General features: G+C 41.4%; 1 protein-coding gene across 2 annotated transcripts; it reads left to right on the top strand.

Moving 5' to 3' along the window:
• Window positions 1-1,653: 1,653 nt before the first annotated feature.
• On the top strand, window positions 1,654-18,533 carry kcng2 (potassium voltage-gated channel, subfamily G, member 2). 2 transcript variants are annotated; one of them, XM_061665183.1, is made up of 3 exons: window positions 1,654-1,798; window positions 7,036-7,876; window positions 15,100-18,533. In XM_061665183.1, the coding sequence occupies exons 2-3, from the start codon at window positions 7,109-7,111 to the stop codon at window positions 15,910-15,912; spliced, it is 1,581 nt and encodes a 526-aa protein (XP_061521167.1). In that variant the 5' UTR covers window positions 1,654-1,798; window positions 7,036-7,108; the 3' UTR covers window positions 15,913-18,533. The 2 variants fall into 2 exon arrangements, with proteins under 2 accessions (XP_061521167.1, XP_061521166.1); XM_061665182.1 differs by having other exon boundaries at window positions 6,979-7,876.
• Window positions 18,534-19,438: the final 905 nt, after the last annotated feature.

The raw sequence follows: 19,438 nt of genomic DNA, 5'->3' as shown, positions 1-19,438 counted from the left end.
TCCACCTTTCCCACTTGTGAGTGAACAGCTTGGATCATGACTCCGCTTTGCCTCCCGCTGATGAATACTTCAACGAAAAAAAGTCCATTACAATCCACAGCCGGCTCGACGTTTGCACTGGAGCTCAGTTGTACTCGTTTATTTATGAAGCATGTCTAATAAAGTAACCTTGAGTTGAATAAGTAACACCGCTGCGCTCCTTCAGCAACGGAGATGTCGACGTTGTCGTCATCTTGAAACTGCTGTAAAAAGACATTACAGTATGAGCGATTGCTGGAGGTGCTTTATTGGACTCGTCGTCATGACCCATTTATCATCGAGTCCTTTCGCCTAACCCTTTGGAGGTAAGCAACTGATTTCCACATGCAAAAATGTGGAGTGCTGGGGGCGTTGACAACAGCAGACAACATTGTATTTTGGTGTGATTCCAAATAAAAGTGCCTCGCCAGGATTCTTGTCCCCCAACCTTTGTCAACTAATGTTGTTGTTATGGGAAAATGCACATGGTGTATCTCACAATTTTCTACTGTAAAAATAAAGAAATATATAGACAGACTAAAGCTCCAGTCAAAAACTCAAAGCAAAATGTACCTAGTAGGCTTTCATGAGGAACACCACCACCTGATTACCACACTTCATGTGTGCGCAGCGATAACTATGATAACTACGACAACTACGCGCTGATGACATGATGGTTTGAATCCAAACTTGCTCAAATATTGTTTTCTTTATCGCTGGTATCTTCGGACAAAAGTTGAATACGTGTATTTCATTTATTTATACGTGTACACACGATCAAAGCCTAAACTTTGGATATGGTCATTTTTGGTGGCTCCAAAGACATCTTTTTTCAAAACAAAAGACAGTGGAGACCTTTACCGGGACCTTTATTCCTACTGGTGCTTTGTCCCTGTCTTCTGCTATAGGGCTATAGGACATTCACCTGAACCGGAAGAAAGTGCTTTGTCCTGTTTTGCCAAATGCGGAAGTTGGTTGTGCATAACCCCTATTGACTGTAAACATGGGAAAAATGCATTGACTCTACACTGTAAGAAGTCAGTCTAGGGTGGGAGTCCATTAGAATTATTTGAAAATGATATGATTCTTCAGTATTTATGAATTTTTGCGTTGTCGTCGCTCTACCGAGCGCTGATCGCTATTTGTGTTGATATTTCACTGAATGTAGACATCATCACGTTGATATTTAAAAAAGAAAACTCCAGTCGAAAACAACAACAACAAAAAACAGCAAAGGGTACCTAGTAGGCTTCCATGAGGAACACCACTTGATTACCACATTTCAAATGCAATGATTGTACACTGTAAAAAATCCGGTTAGTGTGGGAGTCCACTTCAGTTCCCCGGGATGCAATTTAGTGTATTGTCTCCACTCTCCTCCACGATAAGCCAGTGTACCTCTATATGTACAGTGGAGTCTTTTTAAATGACAGTTAGCTGGCGTGAAGAAGGAGTGCTGAGGGGAGCAAGTGGACGACAAACAATCCCCAGCAGGAGCTGTCACACTCCGTTGTATGGAACGCACACACACGCACGCACGCACGCACGCGCAGCGCAGAGAGGAGCAGCTTTTGTCCCCCCCCCATCCCCCTTACCCCCCTCGTGTGCTTCGTGCGCGTAAAATGCGCATCTGGGTGGACTCGCCGGCGCTCCTTTCCTTCCTCCACCCGGCGTCGTCCCGCGGCGTGTGCGTGGGAAACTTGGCGGCATGCTGCGCGTTAACGGCTGCGCGGACGCGTGGAACACGTTGAAGCAGATGGACGCGAACTCGGCGAGCTGGGTAAGTCTTCTTTTTGATGGCATTTACTATTGTTTTACGGGCGAATTGGTGGCCATCAAATGATGGATCGTGGCGATGTGTCAATTGTCATGCGGATGTGAGTCTCCAGGGGATAACAGTGCACATTGAATGCTACTTTTCGCTCTTATGGCTCTCAAGGGGAGACTTGAATATGCTCATTGGATGAGTCCTATGAGGCTTCATCATTACACCATTATTTGTCACATCATCACGCCACTGATAACATAAATAAAGACAAATGTACACTTTTAAGGAGCACTGGGGACAGTGAATAGGTGACAGCATAGTGTGTGATGGAGTGGTTGTGTGCGTTCGTGTGCGTGTGTGGATCTCAGATGGGAGGACAGCAGGAGTTCAAAGGGGAAGTCATGTGACATCGAGCTGTCCACTTTTGTCAACTTCTTCTTCAGAGGAGAAAATCCCCGGAAGTATTAACATTCCTATTTAGTCAGTAATAATGTTTCGTCTTACCTTTAAAACCTTCATTATGAATTATAAAATCAAATGACGAAAATATAACAACATATTATTCTTATTTCATGTTCCCCAGTCCTTCTGACTTATTAAACCATTATTTTGTCGATTATAAAAAATAGTAGAATGATAATTAAATGTATCATCCTTATTAGAGTTACTCGTGTTCTCCAATCCACCTGACCCATAAACTATTATTACTATTACTACCATTACAACCAATTTCTAAAAATTTAATTATGATCATGATGATAAAGATGAATATTCGTCGTGCTATTATTATTATTATTATTTTACCTGATGATTGAAAAATACAATTAAAAATGTTGATACTATTATTTATAATATAAATTATAATTAATTCATATTAAAATAAATAATGACAAACATTTATGTACCTTCTGACTTATTAAATATGTTTTACTCACAAAAATCTTAAAATGATATATAAATTATTATTATATCTAATATTCCCCATTCCCTCTGACCTATTGCTTATATTGTTATATAATATTTATATAAATATTATTAAATTGATCCAAAAACATTTAATACAATATTTTAAAAAGTAGAAATATTTTTTAAATATGATTGTTTTATAATTCTAAATAATGTTCATTCATGCATTTTACTTGAATATTTATTAAATAATATCATGACTATAATTATTAGGTGATATCATAATCATGACACATAATAGTTAATACTCCTCTAATCACTATTTATAGTATTAAATTATTGTGAAAAATACAAACTTCAGTTGTAACTATCATGAGTGTTATTGTTTGATGATTAAAATGTTCCCTAACCCTTCTCAAATCCTACGTCCCTGTAAACATCAGGATTTAAATAGCGACACTATAAACTATAACATTTTCTAGTGATGATATAACAATATGTTTATTATTGTGGTTGTGGATGTGCACTGCCTCGTTGTAATTCGAATATTCTGAGCCTCAAGCTCACCAAAATGTTAGGAATGAGTCCTGTGCAGTCCTACAAGCCCAATAATCAACATATCCTTCAGTCGTAATGCCGCTGACATTTTTGAAGTGAACGAAGCCTCTGACTCGTTCCAAATTGACAAGTGTGACAAGGCCTCTCTCTGGCGGTTGTTCCAGCACTTGATGACCGTTTTGCATCAATCACTTTAGTCTCTGGCTCATTTGCCTCCTGCTGTGGGTCTGTCGCCCTGTGAGCGATGGAGCCCAATCACGCTCCTTTGGAACCTTGTCGGGGGGGTTAGGGTTAAGACCCCCCCCATGTTGACAGACTACAGTCTTGTAACTCATGCTTTTTGTCAATATTTGATTGTGTCTTGACATTATAAAGTAGTCAGTGAACAGCCTGTTTAACAAATTATATTCTCTATCCCCTAAATATAAGTCAACACACAATCATTCATGTTTAAACTGCTGGCAACAAAAGTGAGTACACCCCTTACTGAAAATGACCAAATTGGGCCCAATCAGCCATGTTTCCCTATCCAGTGTCATGTGACCAGTTAATGTTACAAGGTCGCAGGTGTGAACGAGGAAGAGTTAAATTGGCTCACACTCTCGACTGGTCACTGACTACTTTTACATTGTAGCAAAGTGTCATTTCTTCAGTGATGTCCCATAAAAACATATAATACAATATTTGCAAATGTGTGACTTTTGGGATATACGTTACAGTAATGCAGACTAGCGAGTCCCATTTGCATGCACAACTCAGCCGCTGTTTGAAAAGTTTCCTTTGAGGCAAAGAAGACGGGGAAGCTGACTTACACGATGATTTATGCGAGTCCACCTGACAAGTAGTCTACTTTAAAGTATGTATATGGTAAAATATGAATACAGTGACTCTAGACTTGTTTGAAATGTAGACCCATCAGCCACAACGTTAGGTACACGTGCCCAATTTAATGGCATCAAAGACAAAACCTGTGCATAAAAAAAAAAAAAAAAAGAATCAAAAAAACATTCACATTCCAAATCACGCACGTTAGGTTCAGTGAAGAATGCGCTGTCCATAAGTGTGAATGGTTGTTGTCTATATGTGCCCTGCTATTGGGGTCTGCTGGGAGACCCTAATGGGGACAAGTGCTATGCAAAATGGATGGATGGATGGTAAACAAAATGAATATTACAAAGGCTACATTGTTGTACCTAATTAACCCTATGAGTCTGCTCATATTTTGCGCTACTTATACCTCATTTTGAACTATTCAAACCCTTTTAATATCAGTACATCAGTTTATTTCCATAATAAATAACAGCGTTAAAAATTATTAGGTACTTTTTGTGTCTCGGAAGCCTTATATAAGCTTTGACAAAGCATGTCGGGATTGTTACTCGTTTACTAGCTTCCCAACACTTACTATGCAAATGAAAAATTCATGCAATGTGTGATGTGTTTTGCACTTTGTCAGTTCATATACTGTAGCGATTTATGTAAGATTACCGGTACCGAAACACGACACTCTGAGGTTACAAACGGAGCAGTGCAAAGGTTAGCTAAAACTGTACTTACTGGTTTTCATTTGATTGTTTTATATTTATGGCCCCTGGAGTTTTTCTTTTGTTGCACAAATACTGTATCTACTGTAATTATGATTTTGAAATCTGTTAGCGTAGGTTAGAGATGGACTACAGCAGTGTTCCGACACGTACAAATTCGTTACCGCCGTGGGACCCCATGTACAGCGTTAGGGACCGAGCCTTGCCGGGTGTACTGAAATTCTGCGAATATGTCATTTATGCCACCACCAAAAAGCTTTATAATTGCCGATAGGTGCCACAAGAACAAAGCAGTGAAAAGGGGAGTTTTGCAGCGAAAAATGGAGGATTCAAAAAAAGGAATGGATCATAAACATGCAATGGAAAGTTGAATGACAGCGGTACCTTGAGATACAAATACCCCGATTATGAGTTTTTCGAGATGCGTGCCATTATTTGGACTTTTAAAAATATATATATATCATTACCTTGACTTGCAAGCAAAGATTCGAGATACGAGAACTGTATGGGCAGTGAACTTCACTCACTTCACAACAAGTATCAGCGTGGTATAGTGAAGAAATAAAATAAAAATAAATAATAATAATAAAAAAAAGAGGCTTCAAACAGTTTCTTGCCTCTCCCAGTTGAAGTTAAGAGTCAAACTAAACATCAAACAAAGAGAATTACACATTGTGTATTTAAAACAACCACATAACTATGTATTAAAGTCAGTTAGCTTAATGCTAACCCACGCTTTTAGGAATAGCTATCCTCTCTCCTCAAGGCACCGCTGTAATTGCTGTATCGTGATATTATCGCTATCCATGTCAAAATATTGCGATAATATTGTATTGTGAGTTATTCCCACCCATACTTCCCATCATAGATAATAATTCATAGGAAGGAAAACTCCATTAGAATGGCCTATTGTGACTAAAAAGCTAACATGCTACTCCTATGCATAATAATATTGCAAAGCATTCCCACACGCGTTTTGACCATTGTGTCTGCAAGACGGTGGCTGCAGGTTCTTTCTACCCTTGGATAGAAGACGACGTCTCGGCCTGTTAACGCGAACGCACAGTTGTGCGTGCATCACCCTTCACGAGGCGGAGACAAAAAAAACCCAAAACAAAACAAAACAAAAAATAGAAAACGGGAAAAAAAAAAAAACTTTCAATGTGACGAAAAGAAATGAGCATCCAAAACGATCTATTGTTTATATGTTTCGCCCCTTCCATCCAAAGAAGAGCAGTGAAGTGGACATCATCCTTGTATACTCTTCTGTCTTTTCCCTTCATTTCAAGCCATTGTCGTCGTTCTTTCATGTCGAGACTCGTGTGTGGCTGGGAGACGGGCACGCCGCTGCCACACAACAGTATAGTAATGTAGCATAATGCAAGCTCTCTGTAGGTCTTTCAATACAGTGTATTAGAGCATTATTGTGCTTGGCAGGAGTGTAATATGGATAATGTATGTTTACTTTATGGGTTCATTGCATTTTCTGCCTTTTTAGCTGAGTGTGCTGTGCATTTCTTAAACACTTTTCAGAACAAATATTTTATTTTTTGATGCTATTCCTCAGCCTGTTGATCCTGAAACACAACAACATACTCGAATAGTTCTTTGTTTTGGATCCTATTTTTAATCTCACAATGGGGTTTTGTTGGTGTTTGGTTTGTTAGGTTTCAGGATTATAAAATACTTTGGAACCAATTTATGCAAAAAAAAAAAAAAAAAAAAAAAAAAAGGAGTTTTACTTGTGTGTTATTCCACTTGCATTGGTCCCTGGTGGTGAATTGTAAAGATAGGCGCATTTCCTATTTCCTACAAGACTCCAAGCTGGATGTTCCGGCACAGCGAGAGTGTGTCTTTTGACATGCGCCCGGCGGAGTGGTAATTTGGTGGCAGACAGTCGGTCTAAACTTACGCCTGCTGAGACCACCTAAATCTTGGTGCAGCTGGTCTAACGCGATTTTGGTGAATTTGATTGGGGGACAGGCAGATAGATTTCGAGCTCCGCAGACGTGTGGTGGAGGTTAGACGTATTTCATTCATAAGCATCTGAAGAGTGGGCATCAAACCCTCTGAATCACTGAACCAGCACCAGTCCAACCCACCCGTGGCACAGAGTTGCGCCGCCCGCCATGCCGAATTTACGCTGGTCACGAAACTAGTGCCATCTGTCTTTGTATTCCCCAGAATTCCAGTGTCTTGGCTTCAGACGCAACTGATCTTCCGTTTCTGCGTGTGCGACAGATTGTTGGCATGTTGCTGAATGGCTGACGAGCCACGCCCCTCCCGCCCTCCCTCGTGAAGCAACACGGTCGCCATGTACCAGGAGGTGGCTTTCCTGGCCGGCGGCACCGAGCACCAGTTCACAACTTTCCACTTCAAGCACGTGGAGAACCCCCAGGAGGTCTCCTCCAAGAAGGGCGTCTTCTACAAGCGGGCCCAGCACCTCCTCAAGCCCCAGGCCCGCCAGCCGGACTCCGACGACGGGGCGGCCATCATCAACGTGGGAGGCATCAAGTACCGCATCCCTTGGTCCACCTTGGAGGAGTTCCCCATGACCAGGCTGGGGAAGCTGCGCGGCTGCAGCAACGAAGCCGAGATCATGGACGTGTGCGACGACTACGACGGCAGCCGCAACGAGTTCTTCTTCGACCGGAGCCCGTCGGCCTTCCGCTCCATCGTGACCTTCCTGGCGGCGGGCAAACTGCGGCTGCTCAGGGAGATGTGCGCCCTGTCCTTCCAGGAGGAACTACTCTACTGGGGCGTGGAGGAGAACAAGCTGGACTGGTGCTGCCTGAGGAAGCTGCGCCTGCGCCAGGAAGAGTACAAGGAGATGCAGAGGCTGGAGGAAGAGGAGACCGAACTGGTCACGCTGCAGTCCTGCGAGGAGAGCCAGCAGCCGGGCGCCGTGCCGGACGAGAACCAGGAGGGCGGATGCATGCGGAGACTGAGGGACATGGTGGAGAACCCCCACTCCGGAATCCCTGGGAAGATCTTCGCCTGCCTGTCCGTGCTGTTTGTGGCCATCACCGCCGTGACGCTCTGTGTCAGCACCATGCCGGACCTCAGGGAGGAGGAGGAGAGGGTGAGTTCACCACCTTTACCGGGGAGGCGGATTTGGCCTTGAAACCCAAACCATATCTTCAAACGTTCATTTGAAACCACAAATCTGTCTTGAAGCCCGAATTTGAAACGCTAACCCTTACTTGAAACTCTACTTCCAAACCTGAAGTCTCGTTTGTAGTCGTAACCTTGCCTTAAAACCTTACCTTTAAACCCTAACTCAATTTCAAAGCCATACCCTTGTTTAAAATTTTAACCCTGTCTTTGGCAAAAAAAAAAAATAATAATATTTTTTTTCCATATTGCCCAATCTGGATTATTATTACGATTTTTGCACTAGTTTATAGTCCTCAGTATTTTTTTTAGGTATATAAGATACAAAATAATCACACTGCGCTTCCGGGATAATAAAGACACCTTGGAATATAAACATGATCATTCTCTACTTATATTGCTTACGTACTCTGTTAACATTGTTGATAGTTTTAAATCTGCATCATCTTTAACAACAATACAGACGAGCTAGTTTTGTCGGGTTTCGACTCCGACTCGGAACACTCAACTTTGGGGTTTTTCTTTGCAGAGTTTTTATGTTCTTCCCATAGCTACCTCAGTTAGATGTTGGATTACTTTCTAGTTGGTTCCACTGACCAAGATCTGGATCGGCAAATGAGGTTCCAATAAGGGAACTCGCCACCTACTTGCGTCATTAGCTTTTGGGTAAGAAACCAGGAGCATAAATAAACAGTGTGTCTCTGCATGTAATATTTCTCCATGAGAGGAACAAGTGGGATCCCGCTTTCAGCAGGGCAGCCTAAGGGATGCATGCTGCTACAGTACAATTCAGATTATGTTGATGCAGCGGCCCACATACAGTACCCAACGTTTGTGTAAATCATCTTGACAGAGACACAAGCTCAGGGACACAAGGCGCCTCCTTGTGAGCGTCACCTCGTTGTCTTCGCTGCCTTCGCCTGGCACCTCCACTTCAACTTCGATTGAGAAGCGTCCGCGACACAAAGATGGACAGGGGATTCTCTCTCCCTTGCTACCCAATTAATAATTAAAAAACACAGAATATTGTTATAATAACGTGATGATTATGCAAATTGGAGCCGTGAAATCCTAATCCATACACATCACGCTTATACACCAAAACCTTATCTAACCAACTGATTGGTTAGATAAGGTTTTGGCACTGTGTACATGACCTCGCCAAGTGAGTTTATTTATTTATTTTTAAATTGTACCTCTCATTATTCTCAAAGTGCTTGTCCTTTTTGTAATAAAAGGTTAACATTTTTCCCTTGCCCTGCCATCTTGTGGCATCTTGATGCCAAGAAACTGTTGAAATGAGTTTCATTGAGACAAAAAGCGGTGCTTTGCCACATCTTGGTGCCAGGGAACTGTCAGCAGTCAAGAATTTTACCTTGCAGGACAACCCAACCACTAATTGATGACCTAACATCACCGTAACGTCGACCCAAACAAGCACGCTAAAGCCTGTGTTCCCCTTTTGAGACCCCAGAGACTCATTTTCATCTGACTAATTCCCTCTCTTGAATGATGCATAAGCCGAGCGTGATTAAAGAACCGGCCTACGGCGTCACCTTTCTGTCAAACATGTCTTCACCGACTGAAGATGAAGGCTTTCTTCTTAAAAGGAAGTTGAGTGAAGATTAGATGAAGCAAATTATCTAGAAAAAAATATTTATAATTCGGTTTTGCGGCTGTCGACATGCATGTTAATCTTTAAAATTGCATGTTACTCAAGAGGTTTTGAGGAGCCTGTGGTTGATTTGTGAGTGACAATCGACTAGAGGGCACCTTAAAGAGCAAAAGATCATGGTTATTTATGGTGGAAGTGAGTGAACAAATGATATATGCAGTATATATAACAAAGTATATTTACAGCAACAGAAAGTATGTGGACCCTTTAAAATTACTTGGATTCCTGCCTAAATTGAGCATAAAATGTGATCTAAATGACAATAACGAAATAAAAACAGTCATAATAACACACAAATCACAGGTCAGGCAATCTAGAGTCTAATCAAGGTGACGAGATTGGAGGTGTTGCTTAAAGTTGCCCTTGACTATAAAAACATACCGCAGCTTTGAGTTTGCTATTCTCAAGTAGCATTTCCCAACGTGAACCATCCCTCGCACAATCGAGATAGTTAGATGCTGTCTGACACCTTAACAATAGCATGTGATCGCACCTTTATTTTTAAAGAGGTGACATGTACAGTAAACACACAGTAAACAAGTGATCGAGAGCACGTTTCTTGCAGTTCCTGGTGCTCGTCACAGTCGTGTGCCGCGACCGCACGTAATGGAATGTAAGTCAAGTAAATGCTCTCCGACAGAGTACAAATAAAGGTGCGATCGTCGTCACATGCTATTCTTGAGGCGTCAGACAGCACCGACTTTGTTAGCATGTTAGCGCACACTTGTGAAAACGCACTGCACACTATTACTTGTATTTACAGCCAAGCACTTTTCACGCATTGGGACCTGGCACGGTGAACCGCTTGTGCTAATTACGGTGTCTCCTTCCACCAAGGGTTCGGCGCTCTCACCCCCCGACAGCGCCATCGTTACGGAGCATCCATTAGGCTTGATGGGCAGCCTTTACATTAGCGCCGATCTGCCCGGCGCTAATGAAACCATCACACGGAGAACATTGTTTTGTTTTTGCGAGGGGATAATGTCAGAGTGTGTGAGTTATGATCATGAATGGAAAGTCATGTCACGGAACAAAGTGTTATATCTGATTCACTTAAATGTTTAACCTCGTCTAATGTTGCTTTATCTGTTTGCTAGCAAGGTTATGCACAAAGTGCTTAACTGATTGAATTGGCCTTGGTGGAGGTCTGAGCTTCGCAGGTCCAGGATTAAATTTTTTTTTTTTTTTTTTAAATATATTTTTGGGGTTAACGTTTTGTTATGTTTTCTTTAATTTTGGCCTAAATAAAAATCCATAAATGACAGCCCTTCAATACACCAAGGACCATACTTGGCGACGACAGCAATTAGCTAAAAACAATAATTCTAAAATCGTATTAAAAAAAATAACAATATTGAATGAATATGTAAAAAATATAGTAAAATGAATCTTCTGTATATTTATACTTATGTATACCTTTCAAGGATTTGATTGCTGTTATGTCTGCCATAACTCGTTTCGGTGTAGATTGTAAGCGTAGGTACGTTCAAAGGACAATGACAAAATTCATGTATACTGCATTTGGTTGTAATCTGAATTAGGGTCCTCGGGCCTTGGTGGACGTCGACTTGTAAATGAAATCCCGCAAGGTAAACGAGTTCAATTGAAATGCTGTGCGGGCAAGATCGTAATGCCACACAGGAAGTGGTGCTCGTTGATCCACTGTGGTCACGTGACCTGACCCGATGGTCACAGTGTGGAGCCGAGGACAACGCAGAGCACTTAGCCTGTCTGACTCATCTAATGGCCAGTCCATTTTCCAAAGACTTTTTTTTCTCTCTTATTTTGAACATGTACGTTTTTACAGTTCCCTGTCAACTCTGTGAGGGTGAATATGGGATTAAACGTCAACATATTTCAACACAATGTTGCATGCTGTGTTCATCTCCAACCCGTCTGTGTTTCCAACCTTTTTGTCTTGCTCACTTTGATTGATTTTCGCTGACATTTTTCTTAATTTCTCAGTGAATAACACATGAATTACAAGGGCAAAATTCAGGCTTGTGCCGCAAGCACCTATAAACAGGTGCGCTAGTTCGAATGATGATTACATTAAGTGAAACAAAATACGAGTAATGCATTTTTGTCCCCATCATAATCCTAAAACATTTTTCACATTGTCTACTTTATTAAGGTTTTTGCAGATCAAGGAGGAGGACAGTGAACTAGTGGTTAGCAAATCTGACTCAAAAAATTGATGGATGAAGAGTTCAGCTATGTGTTGTGTTCAGGGGCATCCGGTTTAAACGTACGTGAGACTTGCAGACTGTTGTTGCTTTGATTACATTAGTGCCACTCATTGCCCTCAAATCTCAATCCCATTTTGGCTAAACAGCGCCTCATTTAAACTAACTGACATCTGGGAAGAACACTGTCTTGTTTTTTGTTGTTGTTTTTTTGTTTTGTTTTTTTAACCCCCTACGTAATCGCCTCGGTGGAGTTACCATAAATGGAAAGCTAACAAATCCAATCTTGTCAAACATTTCTTTTCAAACAAAGGACGCACTAAAGGATATTGAGTGGTAATTCTCACGGGGATTTGAGGGTACAGGTGTGTCACGAACTAATCAAATATGACGCTTTTTTTGTTTCCCAGAAGCCATCCTCCCCATTCTACTTTTGGGACACTCCAATCAGTCAAAATGTGCTTTTAAATCTGTTGTAAAAGCACCAAATTGGACTCTTAAGCAAATTACTACTAGAAGCGCTGCAGACCTTCAACAGGGTTAACAGAAATGATTTGTGTTTGTGTGGTTAGTTAGCAGGTTAATGACGGGAAGGTATCATTTAGGCTTTTTTTCCCCCCTCTGGAGAGGGAGAATAGGAATGAACACATTTAGAAAAAAAGTGGGGGAAAAAAACCCAACCTTAAGCTCCATAATTACATATCGTTGCACTACCGTGTCCGAAACCCTTTATGAAGGTATGAGCTAAAAGGCTTCACATTTGACTTAATTTTATTTTTTTTAAATTAAAGTACACACACACAAATTCCATTTGAAGCCTAGTTATGCAAATCAAAAAGCGGCAGTAAATAAATGGAATAAATGAATGCAAAAGTGGAGGTGAGGAGTCAACAGATTCCACGCTTGCGTTCAACTGTGATGATGAACTCCTGACAGCAGGTAGAGAGCACAAGTTTTAATGCGTGACATGTCGCTAGTGTCACGTTTGTGTGTTTTTTTGTTTTGTTTTGGACGTGAACATGGTTATAAAGGAAAGCTGTTTGTGATAATTTGCATCAAGATTAGCCTCCGGTGGGGATGCTTTAATTATCCATGAGTTTGAGAAAAGGGCCTTCGAAGAGAGCATATTTTATTACCAGAATACCTCAGCTACTTTAGGAACATCTTCCAAATATATTTATTGATAAATATTCCATTCTTGTATTCTATTTACCATTACTGTATTAGGCGGCACGGTGGACGACTGGTTAGAGCGTCAGCCTCACAGTTCTGAGGACCCGGGTTCAATCCCCAGCCCCGCCTGTGTGGAGTTTGCATGTTCTCCCCGTGCCTGCGTGGGTTTTCTGCGGGCACATCCCAAAAACATGCAAGAATTGGAGACTCTAAATTGCCCGTAGGTGTGACCGTGAGTGCGAATGGTTGTTTGTTTGTATGTGCCCTGCGATTGGCTGGCAACCAGTTCAGGGCGTACCCCGCCTCCTGCCCGATGACAGCTGGGATAGGCTCCAGCACGCCCGCGACCCTAGTGAGGAGAAGCGGCTCAGAAAAATGAAAATTACTGTATTAGATTTACCATTCAGTTGACGCCATACTTTCAAATGGGTTTGGCACAAAGTCATTGAACATGAACAAAAAGTTCATTTTATTTATTAATTTCTTTGGGTAATGATTGTTATTATGCTCCCCGCATGGATGGAATACCTCCAGATGGAGTTATCTTTATTTTGCAATTCAACATAACAGCCCGCAGCCAAAGTCTCAGGCGGAGCACCTGGCGGGGCTGCGCTGATTGTTGTTTATTTTACGCTCTCGGTGGACATCGGTCACTCGTGCAAATAGAGTGGAATTAAATAATGATGATGACTGGGAACTTTAAAGTGAGCTCTCTCCCACTTTCTCTTTGTTTGTTTATTTTCGTGTAATTGTTGCGGGTAAGTGAACAAGCTCCTTTTGCTTGTGTTTCTTGGCTGTCAAAATGGACGTGACAAGTGACGTTTTCATCAAAGTAACCCAAGGATCACGTCTTATAGCGTACTTCACACTTACACATCCTTTTGTGTCGCCACTGTTTTGTGTAGAATGCTCACAGACACCTTTTCAGAACTAGGCAAATAAAAGATTTACTTGGTTGTTTAAAATTTCACACTTGATGGGTGGAAAGGCACTCCATACTCAACACAGGTTCAAACCCAGAACCTGTTGAATGTGAGGCAGACTTGAAAACCACAAGTGGGTTAGGTTAACAAAGCGACTTCAACCATTCCCTGTAGCCTACACTTGTACGTTTTACAATGGTGACAGTTTGACCCTACAGTATTTCCATTTCCATTATTTCCTATTGGAATATGATTGTTTTCAACTAATGTACTTGAACAAATTGTTTAAAATACAGGTTCTACTGTACATGCATCGAGAAGAATTTTAAAAAAATATATTTTTTTTTATCTCGAGTGTGCAAAAAGGATTGCACATGTTCAATAAAGCATGACATATGTTCATGCTCACTAGGTGATCTTATGCAGTCAATATTGACTGAGCAAACGTTAAAGGAAATATTAGTTCATAGGCGAGAACCAGCAATATAAACGTGTCAACAGCTTCCTATTTATTGCACCGAACAAAGTTAATGCTTAATAGGACTTACTTAAATGTGTAAAAATGAAAGGCAAGCCAGTTCTCATTTGCACGGTGCTTCAGGGCCGACTTTGACTTAATAACTAAACAATGTCTTGTAATTATACGCTCAAATATTCATGAGCACGGATGATTCATGATAAAAAGAGAAAAGTTGTTGGGTTTTTTTTCAGATCACCTTTGATGGTGTGTGTTGGTGCCTTTTTGTTTTGCTTTTACACATCAATGAATGTTCCAGCACCTTCTTTGTTCATTAATAATAATAATAAAATAATAATAATTCACGACTGCGACATCACCTTGTTCAGCTTGAACACTTTTTTATATGGCGTTCCTCATTCACTCCTTTTCTCACGATCGTGACACACACTTTCTACTACCTACCGTGACACATAATCTGTATATATTATACATACACAGTCTGTTCGCGCGTGTGGTGCCTAAACTTGTCCGACTTCCAGCGTGTTGGCATTTCTGTCTCAAAATCTCTCTCATAATTGACAGTGATAAACCTAATCTTTATCTTCTATTCAAAAGCTGTGCTGACCCCTGTAGTGGTATGTTAGTCGTTACAGTGATCCACAAACCTGAATTTCACAGACAAAATAGAATAGTCTTATCTTTTGATGTCACACTTTGAGAATCACTGGAGTAGTTGTTGCTTACCGTTCATGTCATTCTGAATTCGCCCTGCAGGGGGAGTGCTCCCAGAGATGTTTCAACATCTTCGTGCTGGAGACGGTGTGTGTGGCGTGGTTCTCCCTGGAGTTTGTGCTGCGCTTCATCCAGACCCAGAGGAAGTGCACCTTCCTGCGCACGCCGCTCAACGTCATCGACGTGGTGGCCATCTTGCCCTACTACGTCACCCTCATCGTGGATTCGCTGTCGGTGGGCGGCAAGCAGGCGGGCTCCGGGAACAACTACTTCGAGAAGGTGGGCCTCGTCCTTCGAGTCCTGCGGGCGCTGCGGATCTTTTACGTCATGAGGCTGGCTCGCCATTCGCTGGGCCTGCAGACCCTGGGACTGACAGTAAAGAGGTGCACGCGGGAGTTTGGTTTACTGCTCCTCTTCCTGTGCGTGGCCATGGCGCTCTTCTCTCCACTGGTGTTCCTCGCCGAGAGCGAGTTCGGCGCCAAGCAGGAGTTCACCAGCATTCCCGGGAGCTACTGGTGGGCGGTCATCTCCATGACCACGGTGGGCTACGGCGACATGGTGCCCAGGAGCATCCCCGGCCAGGTGGTGGCGCTCAGCAGTATCCTGAGCGGCATCCTGCTCATGGCCTTTCCAGTCACGTCCATCTTTCACACATTCTCCAGGTCCTACGTGGAACTGAAGGAGGAGCAGAACCGAGCGCTGAGGCAGAAGCCCGACTCGCAGGACAGTAGCAAGTCGCAGAACAGCGAAGACTCGCAAGACACGGACAGCTACCACGGAGCCACGGAAGCCGCCATCTCGGCCGTACAGAGAAGGAAGTCCATGGCTCTGCACAGAGAGCAGATCCAGACTTAGCGGTTCCTTAGTCTGGTCTTCAAGAAAATGAAACTTCAGTTGGTGTTTCTGACTGGTCCGTGTGGAACTTCATTTTGGTGAATAGATTCAAAAGTATCCAGAAATCAAGTACTGTTGTATGAGTTTAGGAAAGAAAAACTGCCATAAAGACTTTTTAAGCCGGGTACACATATGCGGCAATCAGGACGAATTTCCCCCTCTTATGATCAAAGTCAGCAAAAGTCCAATCAATAGCAAAAAAATGGTTCTCAAACTTTTTACAACCTAAAAAAATACTTTGCGCTCCAAGTACCATCATTGGTCATAGTAGGTGTTTGTCAAAAACATTCCTAAATAGAATATTTAATAATGTTGTAAGCCACTGCAACACTATAGTTAAAAAAAAAACAAAGAAAAAATTATTGATTCAATTGAAACATTTTGCACATAACATGTTTAATTCAAGTTATACCTAAATGTTTAAAAGAAACAATTCTCAATGAGAAAAGATTATTTTTCCCTTTCTTTCAGAAAAAGTCAGATTTTGGCATTTCTGTCTGATTTTTTCTTCCCATTCATTTGAAATAATGACCGTAAATCATAAATAACATAATTGCCATAAGTCGTTTTTGAACGTTTACAAAAAAATTGAAGAAACGCAATTCGTCAAACAAGAGTCCAGTCTCCTACACAAAGAAAAAAAAACATTTTCTAGCAAGCACAATGTTTTTTAAAAAATTTTTTTAAAATTGATATTGTGACAGTAGCCAAAGTTAGAAATGACGGGCAATTATGCTGTTAGGCTAATGAATTGTTGAACCTATTCAATATTTACGACTGCAAATCCTTGTGGTCAACAGAGTTCGGCTGAGTGGCGGATTTTTTAATTGTGACGTGAAACGGAACAATAGCCAATTACCAGATAAGCTAACAGTTAGCATGGCTTCTTCTATGAAATTTTAAGAAGTCTGTATGCCTTGTGGCGCAATGCTGCCTCTCACGGGTGAGTCTTGGTACTACGGCAGACATCTAGTTTTGGGGAGGAGACCCGTGATTGTCAGTGGAAGTTTCGTTGTGTGGTTTGCTATGTTGGTCGTGTCGAGAACATCACACTGCAACCACAGATGCCAGTTTTGTTTTCCTTGTCATGTGGAGTCTCTCACACTTAAAGAATTGGTTTAACGTAAACATTTGGTATGTGCACCTCCGCTTAAGTCACGCGTGGCTATTCAGCCTTCGTCTGAATACTAAATATTTTACACGGTCTTGTTTCTGAATTAGAATGATTGAGAGAGAGGGAGAGAGTCGTGTTTATAGGAATTACTGATGTGGTGTTTCTTTCCCATTCACTGTCTCATTCCGTATGCACGACATGTGCCGAGCTAATTATAGGCCACACTGCAGCAAAAAAAAAAAAATTAAATAAAATAAAAAGCTTGACAGTCTGTTGGGAAATTAGATTGACAAGAAAATGACAAAAGGATTGACGCCACTCGACTGAAGGAAAACACGAGGGGAAGATGAGTTCAATGCATCCAGACAATGAAGTAGAAACGAGTCTCCTCTGCAATTTTTTATTTTCTTAATTTTTTTTAATAACGTCCAAGAAAGTGGGAGCTGTTACCAATTCGCTTCAGTAAATGTATTTTTTTTTTTTTTTTAGGTTAATGATTATATTGATGAGAATCTTTAAAATGATTAAAATCGTCATCTTTAATCTGTAGAGATGAAAATGTGCTAACCATCATATTTAGTATTCTATTGTGTTTGGAAGATAATGTTGGTGAATGTTACAATCTTCTTGAAAAATGGAAAAAATAAGATTGAAAGCCAAATTAATTTGTCCAATGAAAATAAATTTAATTCACAATAACAAGGAAGAATAGTTCTTATTGGCTTACTTGATGAGAAAATATTATATAGTTGTATATAGTTATATTTGGGTATAGAAGGGTGAATTTACTTTCAAATTTACTTTCAAATTCCTTATCCATTCAAAACTGTAAAAACAGTATGTTATGAAACACCTTTCAGGGAATTCAAGAATGAATGTTGAGTTTGGATTCATATTTTGTGTTAGATTTTTGGGTACATTATGATTCCTTCATCGATGTTAACGGTGTTGTGTGTATCAGTCGCTGACAACCCTTTAGTCACATATTTAGAGCATGGATTAAGTGCAAAGGGCATAAAACACACACACACACACACGCACACACAAAGTACAAAGGCCTTTTGATATTCATTCCCCCCTCGGGCAGCAGAAACGAAAGAGCTCTCACGCTTTCGGGTGAGTCAGGCATTGAAAATAATGGATTTCCTCAAACGGCGAGTACGTTTTATGACTTTGTGTGACTGGAGTGCCTTGTCAGGAGAAAACGTAACAGTGTTAAACTGTGAAAGTGTTATTGGAATGTGCTCTCTTTTAAAATCCTACACAGGCATGATTAGGCTGGAACACAAAGCATGCAACTATTGCACACAAACAATGTATCTACTATTGTTTTTTTTTTAAATCAATTAACTTTTTAAAATGGATGGTTGGAATGAAACAACCTGGAATGTATTTTGGTTATGAAACACCAGCCTCCTTTAAAAACAATACAAAACAAAAAAAACGTAATAAAGATTCTAATAAAGTCTTTTGAGCAGAAAATTGTTGGTTAACAATTCATTACACACAGGAAGTCACTGAAATTTGCAAGCGTGCATGTCGTGCCTGTACTTCTACTCCGCTCAGAACATTCTTAAATTGTTTGGTCCTGTGTTTCTTTTCCCTCCACATTCGCTGTTAATAATAAATGGACTGTTTCCACGGGTGATGTTGGCTCAATGCGCCGCAACTTTGATAAACAGTGACAGGGCCTCCTATGAGGTGAAGGTTTCTCAGGCTGCAGACAGACGCGTAGAATACATTTACCTCATGGACACGCTCCTCACACCAGTGCCCGTCAACAAACATACTGGCAGACACACAGCAATAAAAATGAGAAACTAGTGTAAAGATAGCAAGGAAAATGAAAACAGCGGGTATAGGGACCAGAGGGTGTTCCAGTTTTCACTTGGGTTGGGCTTCTTTGGGGTTTGATGATCGGAAATGTTCTATCCGAATCCCAATTGTCGACAGGGGGTGGAGGTGCTGATCTAAAATTTTTAGGGGCACTTTTGCCGCTCAGAGGGCTCTTTTGGTCGCACACATAAGGGCACAAAGTGGGGGGTACGTGCCCCCCAGGGCACCCCGGTTCCGCCGCCTCTGCCTAAGTCTATTTGTTACACCTGATCCAAGGCCCATTTTCTTGTATTATAATTGAAAAAAACATCTCCTGCATTTTTTACTTTCAGAGTTGTAAAGCTTCCCCCCCCACTTCCACTGAGAGTCTTTTGTGAAGTTCCTGCAGTTAAAAGTGATCTCAGTGGAAAGCACGTTTGAAGCAGCGCTGCATGGTTTTAAAAGAGCTGCTGGGAGAAGTTTCGGGGCGGACATCGACTGCTGCTCTCAACCGAGCGACTGACTTTGTCTTTAGAACGCCTGATCCAGTTTTAATTT

This window comes from Phycodurus eques, chromosome 20, assembly GCF_024500275.1.
Source record: "Phycodurus eques isolate BA_2022a chromosome 20, UOR_Pequ_1.1, whole genome shotgun sequence".
In the NCBI taxonomy this organism is placed as follows: domain Eukaryota; kingdom Metazoa; phylum Chordata; class Actinopteri; order Syngnathiformes; family Syngnathidae; genus Phycodurus; species Phycodurus eques.
This window is presented reverse-complemented; position numbering and strand designations above follow the sequence as displayed.